Consider the following 14,247-nt stretch of genomic DNA (forward strand, 5'->3'; position numbering starts at 1 on the left):
AAGTGATCTGCCCGCCTTGGCCTCCCAAAGTGCTGGGATTACAGGGGTGAGCTACTGTGCCTGTCTGAGTTGATTATTTTGAGAAAGAAAAAGACACGGTCATGAGAAAGACTGCTCCAGGGGCCACCAAGCTCATCTCTTACAGTCCATCCTCTTTAGATGAACAAAAGATTCTAAATACTGGAACTTGGGCAATGTCATTGGGATCACAGGAAAAGACACATGTGTGAGGCATTTAGGAGCTGGAAATCAGGATCTGATTGACTGGATGCATGAGGTGCACAATGCACAAAAACACATGAGTTCTTTTTTTTCCACAGGGGGAAGATGGGTGTTGGGGTGATGGGGAGTTGAGCCAAGCTTGTAGGCAGAGAGATGGTCATAACAAAGCACATATTCTGGGGCCAAAGTGTCTGGTTTCTGGACCTTGTTCCACCACTTACTTGGGCAATCTCAAAGAAAACACTTGACCTCTCTACACCTCAGTTATCTCATCTGTAAAATGGGGCTGATATTATTAGTGCCTACCCTATATGGCTGTTATTAGGATTAAATGAGTCAACATTTGTACAGCATGAAGAACAGTGCCAAGAACATAGTGAGTATCATGTCATCGTTCATGAACAAATTTAAAATAAAGAGACTGATCATGTAGGTAGTGGACAAGATTGAAGGAAAAAAAAGGAAATACGATCTGGAGCAAGATCCAGAAAAGGGGCAGGAGGCAGAGAGGAGATTCAGGTAAGAGGCCAGATGAATGGTGATATGGTTTGGCTGTGTACCCACCCACATCTCATTTTGAAATGTAACTTCCACAATTCCCACATGTCACAGGAGGAACCTGGTGGGAGGTAATTGAACCATGGGGGTAGGTCTTCCCTGTGCTGTTCTTGTGATAGTGAATAAGTCTCATGAGATCTGATGGTTTTATAAGTGGGAGTTCCCCTGCACAAGCCCTCTCTGCCTGCTGCCATCCATGTAAGACATGACTTGCTCCGACTTGCTCGTCCTTGCCTTCCACCATGATTGTGAGGCTTCCCCAGCCACTGTTAAGTCCATTAAACCCTTTTTCCTGTATATATATTACCCAGTCTCAAGTATGTCTTTATCAGCAGCGTGAAAATGGACTAATACAAATGGATTGGCCTAGGAAAAAGGCAAGGCTGAGACCAGGAAAAGGAGACAAGATAGACAAGGATGCACAATCAGGCAGGCTGGAAGATGAAGGGATTCAGATGAACAGCCTCCATTTTTCTAGCCGAATAATGGAGGAAGGCTCAGTGATAAGGACTAAAGATAAAGGAGAAGGGAGAAGGAAGGGGCTTAAGGAAGGAAGTAAAGGTTTGGAAGTATCGCTGGGAGAAAAAAAAAAAAGGAGCTGAGCCAGTATGAGAGCCCAGCTGCAAATGGATAGTAAACATTTTTAGTGGCAGTAATCTACAGTGTTGTAATTTCTCCAGTAGAGCTCAGCTTGGATCTTGGATGTAAGAATGAAGACATTTATTTGGACTGGCCAAGAGCCGGGAACTTACAGGGAAAGGGTGGTGACTGTAGGGTAAAGCAAAGGAGCTGAAGATACTAAGAGGACGTAGCTGAAGTTACACAAAAGGGGGTCTAGGTTGGGGGGGAAGAAAGTATACAGATTTGGAAAAGAGGAGTCAAATTACATCAGACAGAAATTAGACACTAAGAGATCAAAAGAGCTAAGATAAGCGGTGTATTAGTCAGGGTTCTCTAGAGGGACAGAATTAATGGAATACATAAATATATAAAGGGGAGTTTATTAAGTATTAACTCACACAATCACAAGGTCCCACAACAGGCCATCTTCAGGCTGAGGAGCAAGGAGAGCCAGTCCGAGTTCCAAAACTGAAGAACTTGGGAGTCTGATGTTTGAGGGCAGAAAGCATCCAGCACGGGAGAAAGACGTAGGCTGGGAGGCTAAGCCAGTCTAATCTTTTCACGTTTTTCTGCTGCTTTATGTTTGCTGGCAGCTGATCAGATGGTGCCCATCCAGATTAAGGTTGGGTCTGCCTTCCCCAGCCCACTGACTCAAGTGTTAATCTCCTTTGGCAACACCGTCACAGACACACCCAGGATTAATACTTTGCATCTTCAATACAATCAAGTTGACACTCAGTATTAACCATCACAAGTGGTTACACAGAAGATGGGGTACTGGAGTTAAGATCTAGAGGTGGAATGGTAGGAATATGGGGCCCAGGGGATGATGACAAAACCTAAAGTGTGGCTGGAGAAGTCACTGCTGAAGAAGAGCAGAAGCATAGGAAAAAAATCAAGGTCAAGGAAAAGGAAGCAACTGAAAGGAATTCCTTTCATTTTTATCTGATAAGCTGAAAATGCAAATCTGATTTAAATTCAAGACAAAGTTTTTTTAAATTTTATTATTATTATACTTTAAGTTTTAGGGTACATGTGCACAAGGTGCAGGTTTGTTACAAAAGGCACCTTGTATAAAGGAATTCCTTTCATTTTTATTTGATAAGCCAAAAATGCAAATCTGATTTAAATTCAAGACAAAGTTTTAAAAATCATTCTCAACACTACAGAAAAAAAGCCAGTAACTATACAAATACTCACTATAAAGCGATGAAGTCCATAGTACAATAGTATATCTGCTAATGTAAAGTTATACCCTGTAAGGTAGACTTTATCTTCAAGATATGAATTAAGATCCTAGAAAAAAGAAAAAACAAATAAATATTAATGTAAAAAACAGTAATAATAAAGTTAATTATCATATCATGACTTAAAAGATTTAGGCTACTAGAAAACAAAATATTGCCATTTAATAAATTTACTCTTTGACATTAATATTCATTCACAATCACAAATAATACGCCAGTCACCCCATTTTAAAAAAATAGGCTAAACATTACTAGTCTTAAATAAACAAGAAAACATTAGAAAATGATATTCAAAGTGCCATCTATGATCATTTTAAAGTCTAGCTTTTTGTTTTTGGAAATATTTTGTTGCTCATGCTCATTATTACACTTATTTTTTCCATTAAAATCAAAAATTCCCCAACAATTTCAATCTCTTTAGAGAATTCTAAGAAACTCTGTATCCATGAAACAATAATTCACCCATTTCCCCTTGCCTCTAGGTCCTGGCAACCACCATTCTACCTTGTTTCTATGAATGTGACTACTTTAGATACCTCATATAAGTGCAATCATAGACTATATGTACTTTTGTGACTGGCTTGTTTCACTGAATGTAAAGTTCCTCCATGTAGCATGCAGCACATGTCAGGATTTCCATCTTTTTTAGGGCTGCATAATATTCCACTGTATGTACAGATCATATTTTATCGATTCCTGTGTCTACAGACATAGTTGTTTCCACTTCTTGGCTACTGTAACGCTGCTGTGAACAGGAGCGTACAAACATCTCTTCAAAACCATGCTTTGAATTCTTTTGGGTATATACTTACAAGTACAATTGCTGGACCATATGGTAATTCCATTAATTTCTTGAGGAAGTGCTATTCTGCTTTTCATAGCAGTTGCACATTTTACATTCCCACCAACAATGCACAAGGGTTACAATTTCTTCATATCCTCACCAACACATGTTGTGTTGCTCTGTGGGATTTTTTTTGGTAGTAGCCATCCTAATGGGTGTGAGATGATATCTCACTGTAAACGTGATCTACATTTCCCTAATGATTAGTGATTCCAGCATCTTTTCATATGCTTGCTGGCCACTGGTATATCTTCTTTGGCTAAATGTATACTAAAGTGCTTTGCCACTTTTGAAATCAGGATACTGGGTTTGTTTGTTGCTGAGTTGTAGGAGTTCTTCACATATTCTGAATATTAACCCCTTATCAAACATATGATTTACAAATATTTTCTCCTACTCTATGGGCTGCCTTTTCACTCTGTTGTCTCCTTTGATTGTGTCCGGAAATGTTTAATTTTGACATAGTCCAATTTATCTATTTTTACTTTTGTTCGAGGTATTTTCTGGCAGAACAGCATGAATACGTCAATTTCCTGAGATGGAAAATGTTGGCTTCTCTTAAAATTAACACTTAATTTAGCAGAACAGGAATTTACATTGAATTATAGTCAATTAAGTGAAACAACAGATTCATAAAACCTTCAGAGAAAGGTTTTGTAAATGAGTTATATGAACTATTATTAAATATTCTTTGAGGCTCCTCTAAGGACTAGATATAAAAAACTGTCCAGTAATCAACAGCATTTATTCTAGAAGAATTCCTTAAACTATAGAGAGGGCATTTTGTTCCGATTCTCAAATCACATCTGTCTTAGTCCACTTGGGCAACTATAATAGAATACATAGACTGGGTGGCATGTAAACAAAAGAGATTTATTCCTCACAGTTCTGGAGGCTGGAAGTCTAAGATGAAGGCGATGGCAGATGCAGTGTCTGGTAAGGGCTTGCTTCCTGGTTCACAGGCAGCTGTCTTTTCACTTGGTGGAAGGGGTGAGGTCTCTCTCAGGCCTTTTATTAGGGCAATAATTCCATTCATGAAGGCTCTGCCTCCAGGATCTAATCACCCCCAAAGACCCCACCTCCTAACTCCATAACTTTGGGGGTTAGAATTTTAACATATAAATTTGGGGAGGGGGAGTCAACCATTCAGACCATAGCAACATCCCAAAGTATCTGGAATATAGTGGTTCAGCAATCAGTAAAAAATATTTGCAGAATATAGTGGTTCAGCAATCAATAAAAAATGTTTGCAGAATTGAATTTAATCTCTTTGAGTCTGCAAACAAAGTTAACATGATACACACTCAACATGAAGATAATGATGAAGACCTTTATGATAATCTACTTCCACTTAATAAAGAGTAAACACATTTTCTCTGACGATTTTCATTTAAAGACAGTCATTTTCAAAATGGTATATGAATATGAGCCCCTAAAGGTGGTAGAGATAAGAACATAAAGGAATATGGACACAAATGAGGCGGGCATGGAAGAATCAAAATAAAATTTGGCTGGAAAGGGTAGAATGTATTGGTATATTAGGGACTACCACTTAAATTTTATGGTACTCTGTTGAATGGAGATGATTTCTCTCCAAATATCTTCAGAGAAATCAACTTTGAGAAAGTACAAGAAATAAAATATCTCCATTAAATTTCAAATAAAATAAATACATCTTCATTTAATTTCAAGAAGTATTTAAAGACCTGAAACAATAACAGTTTTGTATATTTTTTCCAAAAACAGAATCTATATCCGTGTTTTAGTGATAAAGACTGTTTTTTTTTTTTTTTGAGATGGAGTCTCACTCTGTTGCCCAGGCTGGAGTGCAGTGGCGTGATCTTGGCTCACCACAACCTCTGCCTCCAGGGTTCAAGCGATTCTCCTGCCTCAGCCTCCTGAGTAGCTGGGACTACAGGCACACAACATGACCGGCTAATTTTTTGTATTTTTAGTAGAGACAGCGGTTTCACTATGTTGGCCAGGCTGGTCTCAAACTCCTGACCTCGTGATCAGCCTGCCTTGGCCTCCCAAAGTGCTGGGATTACAGGCGTGAGCCACCGCGCCTGGCCAAGACTCTTAAAAATGTAGTTTTTATAAACTATGATTAGGTAATATTTTCTGGGTTCATGATATAAATAAAATCTTTCCTACCAAAAGACAGAGTTTCACACACATTCAAAATATTCACAGGTGAGAACTAATTATGTCTGACATTCGTTTCCTTTTTTTTTTTTTTTACAATTCTTTCTGATGCCATTGTCAAACTGTTAAATACTTCCCCTACAATTCCACCTGATTTTTCTTTTTCCTTCCATCTATTAAACTTTCTAATAATACAAAAAAGTTGAAAAAGCAGTAAAATAAACAACTATATACCCTCCATCTAGACTCAACAAATGTTAGTGTTTTGTAATGCCTGCTTTTTGAAATTATATACTACCTTATTTATGAGGCATTTAAACTTAGCATTGTGGTTTTACCACTGAAGTGGCACTTTGACAAATAAGAATTAAACCCTTTCATAATATCCTAAAAGGAAGAGTTTTAAAAATAAATAATAAAAACCTATACAGCCCAGTATAAACACAGGCAAGGAATACATGTAAGTGAATTTTTAAAAATAATAAAATAGCTAATAAGCTGTATGAAAACGACACATTAATAATTTTATTTTAAAAAAAAAGCAAATAATTTTTTTTTTTGAGAAACAGCCTCGCTCTGTTGCCCAGGCTGGAGTACAGTGGGGTGACCCTGGCTCACTGCAACCTCCGCCTCCCGGGTTCAAGTGATTCTCCTGCCTCAGCCTCCTGAGTAGCTGGGACTACAGGTGCGTGCCATCATGCCCAGCTAATTTTTCTGTTTTTAGCAGAGATGGGGGTTCCACCATGTTGGCCAGGCTGATCTCGGACTCCTAACCTCAAGTGATCTGCCTGCCTCAGCCTTCCAAAGTGCTGGGATTTCAGGCGTGAGCCACCGCATGCGGCCTCAAACGAATAATTTTTAAATTTTCTTGTTTTGGTAATTAAATTGGGGTAGTGAAGGAGAAAGAGGTAATACCATGTTAGTTTTGTGGAAGAGGCCACTCTTATATGCTATGATACTATAATAATGTACTTTTCTGGAGGACAAATGAGCAACATAGCTTTAAAAATATATAGCTTTTAGCCTAGCAGTTTCTCTTGCAGGAATTTAGCCTAAGGACGCCGGGTGCGGTGGCTCACTCCTGTAATCCCAACACTTCAGGAGGCCGAGGCGGGTGGACCACTTGAGGTTAGGAATTCGAGACCAGCCTGGCCAACATGCTGAAACCCCATCTCTACTAAAAATACAAAAAAAAATTAGCTGGGTGTGGTGGCGTACACCTGTAATCCCAGCTACTTGGGAGGCTGAGGCAGGAAAATTGCTTGAACCTGGAAGGCAGAGGTTGCAGCCTGTGTGACAGAGCAAGACTCTATTTAAAAAAAAAAAAAATTAGGCTAAGGAAACAAACGGGAATGTGCTCAAGTATTTAGCAACAATCTAGTAACTACCCAGGGATAGATAATTTAAATTGTGGTACAATTACAGCTTAAACCTTGAACAACACAGGTTGGAATTGCACAGGTCCACTTAAACACAAATTTTCTTCTGCATCTGTCACCCAAGAGAGTAAGACAAACCCTTGCTCTTCTTCCTCCTCCTTAGCCTACTCAATGTGAAGTGAAGACTATGAGGATAAAGACCTATATGACAATCCACTTCCACTTAATGAATAGTAAACGTATTCCCTCCTCCTTATGATTTTCTTAGTAATATTCTTTTCTCTAGCTTACTTTAAGAATACGGTATATAATACACATAAAATACAAAATATGTATTAACTGACTTTATGTTACAGGTAAGGCTTGCAGTTAACAGTAGGCTATTAGCAATTGAGTTTTTGGGGAATCAAAATTATACATGGATTTTCAACTGCTCAGGGAGTCAGTGCCCTGCACTGTTTAAGGGTCAACTATATATGATGCAACGCTAACATGTTATTAAAAGGAGAGTGTAAGTGAATACTTGTTGATGTAAAAAGGTGTTGACAACACATTGTTGGTGAACAAAAAAACAGTTTACTGGCCAGGCGAGGTGACTCATGCCAGTAATCCCAGCACTTTGGGAGGCTGAGGTGGGCGGATCATTTGAGGTCAGGAGTTCGAGACCAGCCTGGCCAACATGATGAAACCCTATCTCTACTAAAAACACAAAAAAATGAGCCATGCGTGGTGGTGCACACCTGTAATCCCATTTACTCGGGAGGCTGAGGCACAAGAATCACTTGAACCCAGGAGGTGGAGGTTGCAGTGAGCCAAGATTACGCCACTGCATTCCAGCCTGGGTGACAGAGTGAGAACCTGTGACAAAAAAAAAAAAAAAGAAAAAAAACAAAACAAAACCAACAGGTTACCATGCCCAGTAGGTGCCTGTTTTTTTTTTTTTAATACATACACACATATATACAAAAGGAAAAAAAAGGCATAGAAAAAACACAAAAGGGGTTTAATAAATATCTGATGGCCAAACATAAGCATTAATAGTTCTCTCTTGTTGGTGGGACTATGGATGTTTCAAATGTCCTCCATTTGCTTATTTCTACTTCCTAAATTCTGTAATATTTACTGCTTTTAAAATAAAAACAATACTGTCTTAAAATAGCAAAACAAAACAAATCAACCCTTTTCTCATCTGTGCATGTGGCCAAAATCACATTGCAATCCACTCTATGTACAATCGGTCTCACCCACCAGTCTGAGTTCTGTAAGGGCAGAAACTGTGTCTAATGCACCACCAGCCCTTAGAACTGCATCCTGGTGCACTGCAAGCGTTTATATAGTAGGTGCAGATGAGCAAACTGCGGTCAGACAAGGAAGACAATGCAAATTGTCCAGCTCCACATATATTTCAAAAATAAGAACATCTTAAATCAGAGGCTCCCAATTAAATATTTACATGTCTCAGAGATAACACTTTGGAAGCTATTTCTATGCTTCTAATACCACATCTATTAATATAACTTTTGAATCTTATAAACCCAATTCATTGAAATTCTGTTCCTATCTTTCAGAATCAAGTACTTCATTACTATCCTTTCCCTTGGAAAACTGTAAAAGATGGTTGTGTTCACTTGTTATTTGCCTGAAATCTCACATTCACTTGGAGGGAGGATATGACTGCTTCCCCCTGGAAATGCTGTGAATAGTAGGGGCACAAGAGAAGGGTCCCTGTGAATGACGAATATGGTATTAAGAATAAATGGTTGATCACAACAGACATACAAAGGGCCAAGTTCTGAAACTGACTTTGTACCAGTTCTCTTGATGGCATCTATCAAGAACACAGTTTGAGCCATTTTCCCCAAAGTGATAAAGGAAGACCTTTCTTGTACAACTTACATTGCCAGGATATAACAATCAGAATAAAATTAAGAAACAGAAGGAATTCCTACAGTGATATGCTGTTGTCTGAATAATCTCTAGGTTTCTTTCAAATTTAAAGCTTCAACAAAATCTTAAAATCTGCCTTCTTTTTATATAAATAAATTAACAAAAATAACTTCATTTGGAATTTTTTTTATTCTTGGTAACTCTGAAGCTATATCCAGTAGATTATTTTATTATTTGATGCCTTTGAAAATAAAAATTTAAAGCAATGATTCTCAAAACAGGGAAAGGTGAGCTTTCCCAGATCAGACAGTTTTTTTCAAACTACAACCCTAAAAGATTCTGCTTCTCTCTTGCCTCTGAGAAAGTACTTTACCCCTTAGAGAATCGGGATTGTCGAGTGGGGCATCACATCAAAAAAACAAAAAAAGTCATATAATACTGTAATTATTGACTATGACAAGGGTCCTGAAGGAAAAGCACAGGGTGCTGTGACTGCATATAGAACAAAGAACCTCATCCAGCTGAGAGAGAAGTAGTCAAGGAAGTTTCCAAGGCAGCATATCTTGGAGGGGCTGGTGGGGGGAACAGAGTCTGTTCCAGGCAGAGGGAATAACAGATGCAAACTACTGAGGCAGAAGGAAAGAGGTGAAGAAGGCCAACAGCTACAGCTTTTTAATCTCAGGGGAAAGAGATTTCTGATTAACAGTTCATGCATTTCAGACTATAAGAGAAGTCACGATACCTTCAACAGTGTGCGGATGTCATTTTTACTGGAGTGTCCATCTACTTGAGTGACCCTGTATTCTAACCACTGCTGAACGATTGCTTTTTCTTCTGCAGTACTCCCCAGCAAATATTCTTTGTTGGCTTGCTTGACTAGATGAGCGGCTATAGTAGTCAATCCTGTTAGACTTGGACCATTGTTTGTCTGAAGAACTGGAATCTTAAAAAGAAAAAAAAGTTCACAGAATTTAAAAAACAAGGACCACATCATGATTATAACTTCTAAGTAACCACGAAATCCCTCAACTGTTTTTTGAAATAATCCCGGATTTTACTCTAAGATACTAAATTACATACAAATGAAAGTCTAGAAAATAGCAGTTAAATAATTTACAATTTGTTAACAGATGCTTGATGATGAAACTGGTAATAACATTGCAAAAATCCGTATAATATTACTACAATAATCAGTATAATATTACTACAATAATTTTAAACTATGTACAATGAGAGAAAATGGAAACTCTAATTATACTGCATTAATTTCCATCAAGTTTACCTGCACCCTATTATATAGCAAAGTGAACATACTTAAATAAACCTGACTTCATGTTTCCCCTATTACAATAGCAATATAAAGGATCAGGTTTGCTTGCTTATAAGAAATTGACAATTAATTTAAATTTCATTGATACACAAACAAGCACAATGCATTATGAGAAATGTAAAAGAAAATGGAAAGTATTACCTAATGGGAAGACTGACCAAACACAAATAACAAGTATACAATCTCAATGACTTAAGCAAATGAAAAAAGAATTGTTTTTTTTTGGGAAGACTGCTGCTCTTCTCAGCAATGAAATAGAAATAGTATCTTTTTTTTTTTTTCATTTGAGACGGAATCTCACTCTGTCACCCAAGCTGGAGTGCAATGGCATGGTCTCGGCTCACTGCAACCTCTGCCTCCTGGGTTCAACCGATTCTCCCACCTCAGCCTCCCGAGTATCTGGGACTACAGGCACGTGCCACCACACCCAGCAGTTTTTTGTGTTTTTAGTAGAGATGGGGTTTCACTATGTTGGTCAGGCTGGTCTGGAACTCTTGACCTTGTGATCCACCCACCTTGGCCTCCCAAAGTGCTGGGATTACAAGCGTGAGCCACTGCTCCCGGCCGAAATACTATCTTGTTCTCTATAATGATTTATACTTTGCAAGGCATTTTCACACATCTACATCAACACGACTTGGTGAAGTATACAAGGAGATTAATACTCTACAGGATACAGATTCAAAGTAAGGAGGTAACTTCAAAGTAAAGGAGGTAAAATTCTTTCCACTTTCCATTCACTATGAAACCACAAGCTCTAAGATCACCAATAAATTAAATGTATTGAAAGAAAACAGTATGGAACCCTCCGAGGGGTGCCAGTAATGTTCTATTCATTGACTGGGTGGTTACCTGAGTGTGTTAACTTGGTGGTAACATCAAGATGTGTGTACTGAATGTATGGTATATTTTGGAGAAAAAAGAGAAATCAAATGACTCACAGCTGCTGGGCGGAGGGGACACAACCAACTCTAAAGAGAATTATTTGTAAAAATAAATTATCCACAACCCAAGCATGCTCTCAAAAAAATTCCCAGTTACATTCTCATCTAATCATTACATCTTCTAAGATAAGGTAAGTCATCTCATCCTCATTTTACAGATAATAAAAACCAAGGTTGCTTGGTTTGCAATGGCAGAGCCAGGGTTTAAATAAAGTCCTATTGGCTCAAACGTCCATTTTCTTTCCTTTACACAGCCTAAAATACACAATTCTTATGAGACACATACTATTTTCACATTCATTTTAAGGTTCCATAGTCTTCAAAGTAATTACTTTTAATGGCTGCAAATGCAATAGCGTGCACTGCATAATGATATTCTGGTCAAAGATGTTCTGGATGGCATATCCAATGGTGGTCCCCTAAGATTATAATCAAGTATTTTAAGTATTTTTACTGTACCTTTTCTATGTTTCAGTATATTGAGATGCACAAATACTTACCATTGTGTTACAACTGCCTACATTATTCAGTACCGTAACATGCGGTACAGGTTTGTAGCCTGAAGGAGCAATAGGCTATATCATATACCTACTATTTGTGAAGTAGGATATACTATCTAGGTTTAAGAACACTCTAAGGCTGGGCACAGTGGCTCACGCCTGTAATCCCAGCACTTTGGGAGGCTAAGGTGGGCGGATCACCTGAGGTCGGGAGTATGAGCCTAGCCTAACCAACACGGAGAAACCCCGCCTCTACTAAAAATACAAAAATTAGCCAGGCGTGGTGGCACATGCCTGTAATCCCTGCTACACGTGAGGCTGAAGCAGGAGAATCCCTTGAACCCAGGAGGTGGAGGTTGCAGTGAGCCGAGATCGCACCATTGCACTCCAGCCCGGGCAACAAGAGTGAAGCTCCACCTCAAAAACAACAACAACAACAAAAAACAGAACCCTCTATAATGTTCACACAATGATGAAACTGCCTAACAATGCATTTCTTGAAACGTATCCTTGTCTTTAAATAACACGTGACTGTATGTCAATGTGTTGATGTACCATAATTTAAAGAATCAATATCCTAGATAAGGATCTCTGAACTGCTTTCAATTTTTAACTATGATTGGTAATGTTGCAGAGAATGCCTTATTGCTGGCTCACTGCTGTCAGCTGTCTTCCCCAAAAATGGTTGAATCTTATCACATATGGCCAACCCTTTCCCCATACAAGTAAACAGAAACTTTCACTAGCTGCTAACTGCTAAAATGCTTTAATTAAAATTAAATTAAAAACCACACTCTGAACTCGAAAGTCTTCACAGTTGGGCCTCAAACTGTAATCTGGGGTTTACCTTGCATTGCATCATTCCTCATATTGGTTTACTTACTACCCTAAACTTCCCAATCCTTCATAATTTATTGGTTTTACACATCTTTCAAAGCATAATCCCTTAAATGCCAGCTCTTCCATGAGTTTATAAATCCATTTTTACAGTCAGAATTAACTTCCTTTTTCACACTCCTCAACAGTGTTTTGCTCCATATGGAGTCCTAATTAGGGAAAAGAAGTCAGGTTGAGGGGACCAAGGGAAAGCAAAAAGAGAAGGGCGATAAGCTACAAGTCTGCCTTTCTTCATGGTCCAGGACACAGCCCTTCTGCACAAATAACTCAACAATCTTTCCGTGTCCAGCTATCACCGGACCTTCGGCTGATAGAAAACTCAAGTTAGCTCACTGCAACCTTGGTGTTATCAGTACTGCACAAACCCCTCTTCAGCACACAACCGAAGTACTATTCCGTAAAATCCCCAGCCAGCCTTTGTTTCCTTGCAGTTAGCTCCTCTCTTACTAACTTGCCTGTTGCACTCTTGCAACATATTTTCATACTTTCTCTAATAAATCTGCTTTTCTTTACCTACAGCTGTCCTGGTAAATTCTTACCCTGGCGCCACCAGCCCCAGAGAGTTGCTGCTCACCCGCGACAGTCCATAAAGTGCTTACTATGTTGTGCTTTAAATTATTTGCTGATGATTGTTTCTCATACTAGATAATACTCATATCTTGGCAATGGTCGCTAAAAAATATAAACTAGGCCAGGCACAGTGGTTCACGCCTGTAATCCCAGCACTTTAGGAGGCCAGGGCATGTGGATCACCTGAGGTCACCAGTTCAAGACCAGCCTGGCCAACATGGTGCAACCCGGTCTCTACTAAAAATACAAAAATTAGCTGAGCGTGGTGGCGAACACCTGTAACCCCAGCTACTTGGGAGGCTGAAGCAGAAGAATCGCTTGAACCCGGGAGGCAGAGGTTGCAGTGATCCGAGATCACGCCATGGCACTCCAGCCTGGGCGACACAGTGAGACTTTGTCTCAAAAAAAAAAAAAAAAAAAAAAAAAAAAAAATATATATATATATATATATATGGCACTCTTCCAATTTAAACGGTTGCAATGTTTGTCCACTCGGCCATATATATTATATTTATACTACATATATATTATATAATATATACACTAAACTAGGGAGTAGGGGCCGAAGGGACGGAATCATCACTGGGGCAGAGGAAACACCAAAAGAAGGCCACTTTGGCTCCAACGCCTACTGTCACCAATCACAGGGCTGATCTTAGGCTGAACACTTAATCTTTCTAGGCTTCAGGTTAACTTAAATAAAAACTATACTACTACTTTCTAGACAAGACCTTCACATGGACCAAATGAAGAAGAGAAAAAATTAAAGACAAAAAACAAACATCATTTGGAAAAAATCTTAGAGGAGCAAAAAAAACATATATCCAAAGTAGTCTTCCTACAACCAATTTCCTTCTCTAATACATTCCTTCTACGACAAACAACTATAAAACACAAACGTTCTAACAGTGCCTCACCAGGCAATCTCATACCTTGTGATGTTTCCCGCATTCACTGTGGGTCGTACACTTAAATTGATAATCCAAGGCTTTAGAAACGCCTTCCCCGAATCCCCTAGATTGGGCCAAGACTCCTTAGGTGTTCTCTCTGCCATTTATGGTGCAACGTGGCACTCTTCCAATTTAAATGGTTGCAATATTTGT

General features: G+C 38.8%; 1 protein-coding gene across 4 annotated transcripts in view; it reads right to left on the reverse strand.

The window, feature by feature from the left end:
- The window catches only part of EEF1E1 (eukaryotic translation elongation factor 1 epsilon 1), a 31,508-nt gene that overhangs the window by 14,203 nt on the left and 3,058 nt on the right, over nucleotides 1-14,247 (reverse strand). For all 4 annotated transcript variants that reach the window (XR_008625561.2, XM_008952877.4, XM_034961412.3 and 1 more), the window contains exons 2-3: nucleotides 9,646-9,846; nucleotides 2,602-2,697 (exon numbers count right to left, since the gene is read on the reverse strand). Coding sequence is in view for 3 of the 4 variants with exons in the window: in XM_008952877.4 (XP_008951125.3) it covers nucleotides 2,602-2,697; nucleotides 9,646-9,846 (297 nt within the window). In the remaining variant the exon portion in view is untranslated. The remainder of the gene's footprint in view (nucleotides 1-2,601; nucleotides 2,698-9,645; nucleotides 9,847-14,247) is intronic.

Source organism: Pan paniscus, chromosome 5 (genome assembly GCF_029289425.2).
Source record: "Pan paniscus chromosome 5, NHGRI_mPanPan1-v2.0_pri, whole genome shotgun sequence".
Classification (NCBI taxonomy): Eukaryota; Metazoa; Chordata; class Mammalia; order Primates; family Hominidae; genus Pan; species Pan paniscus.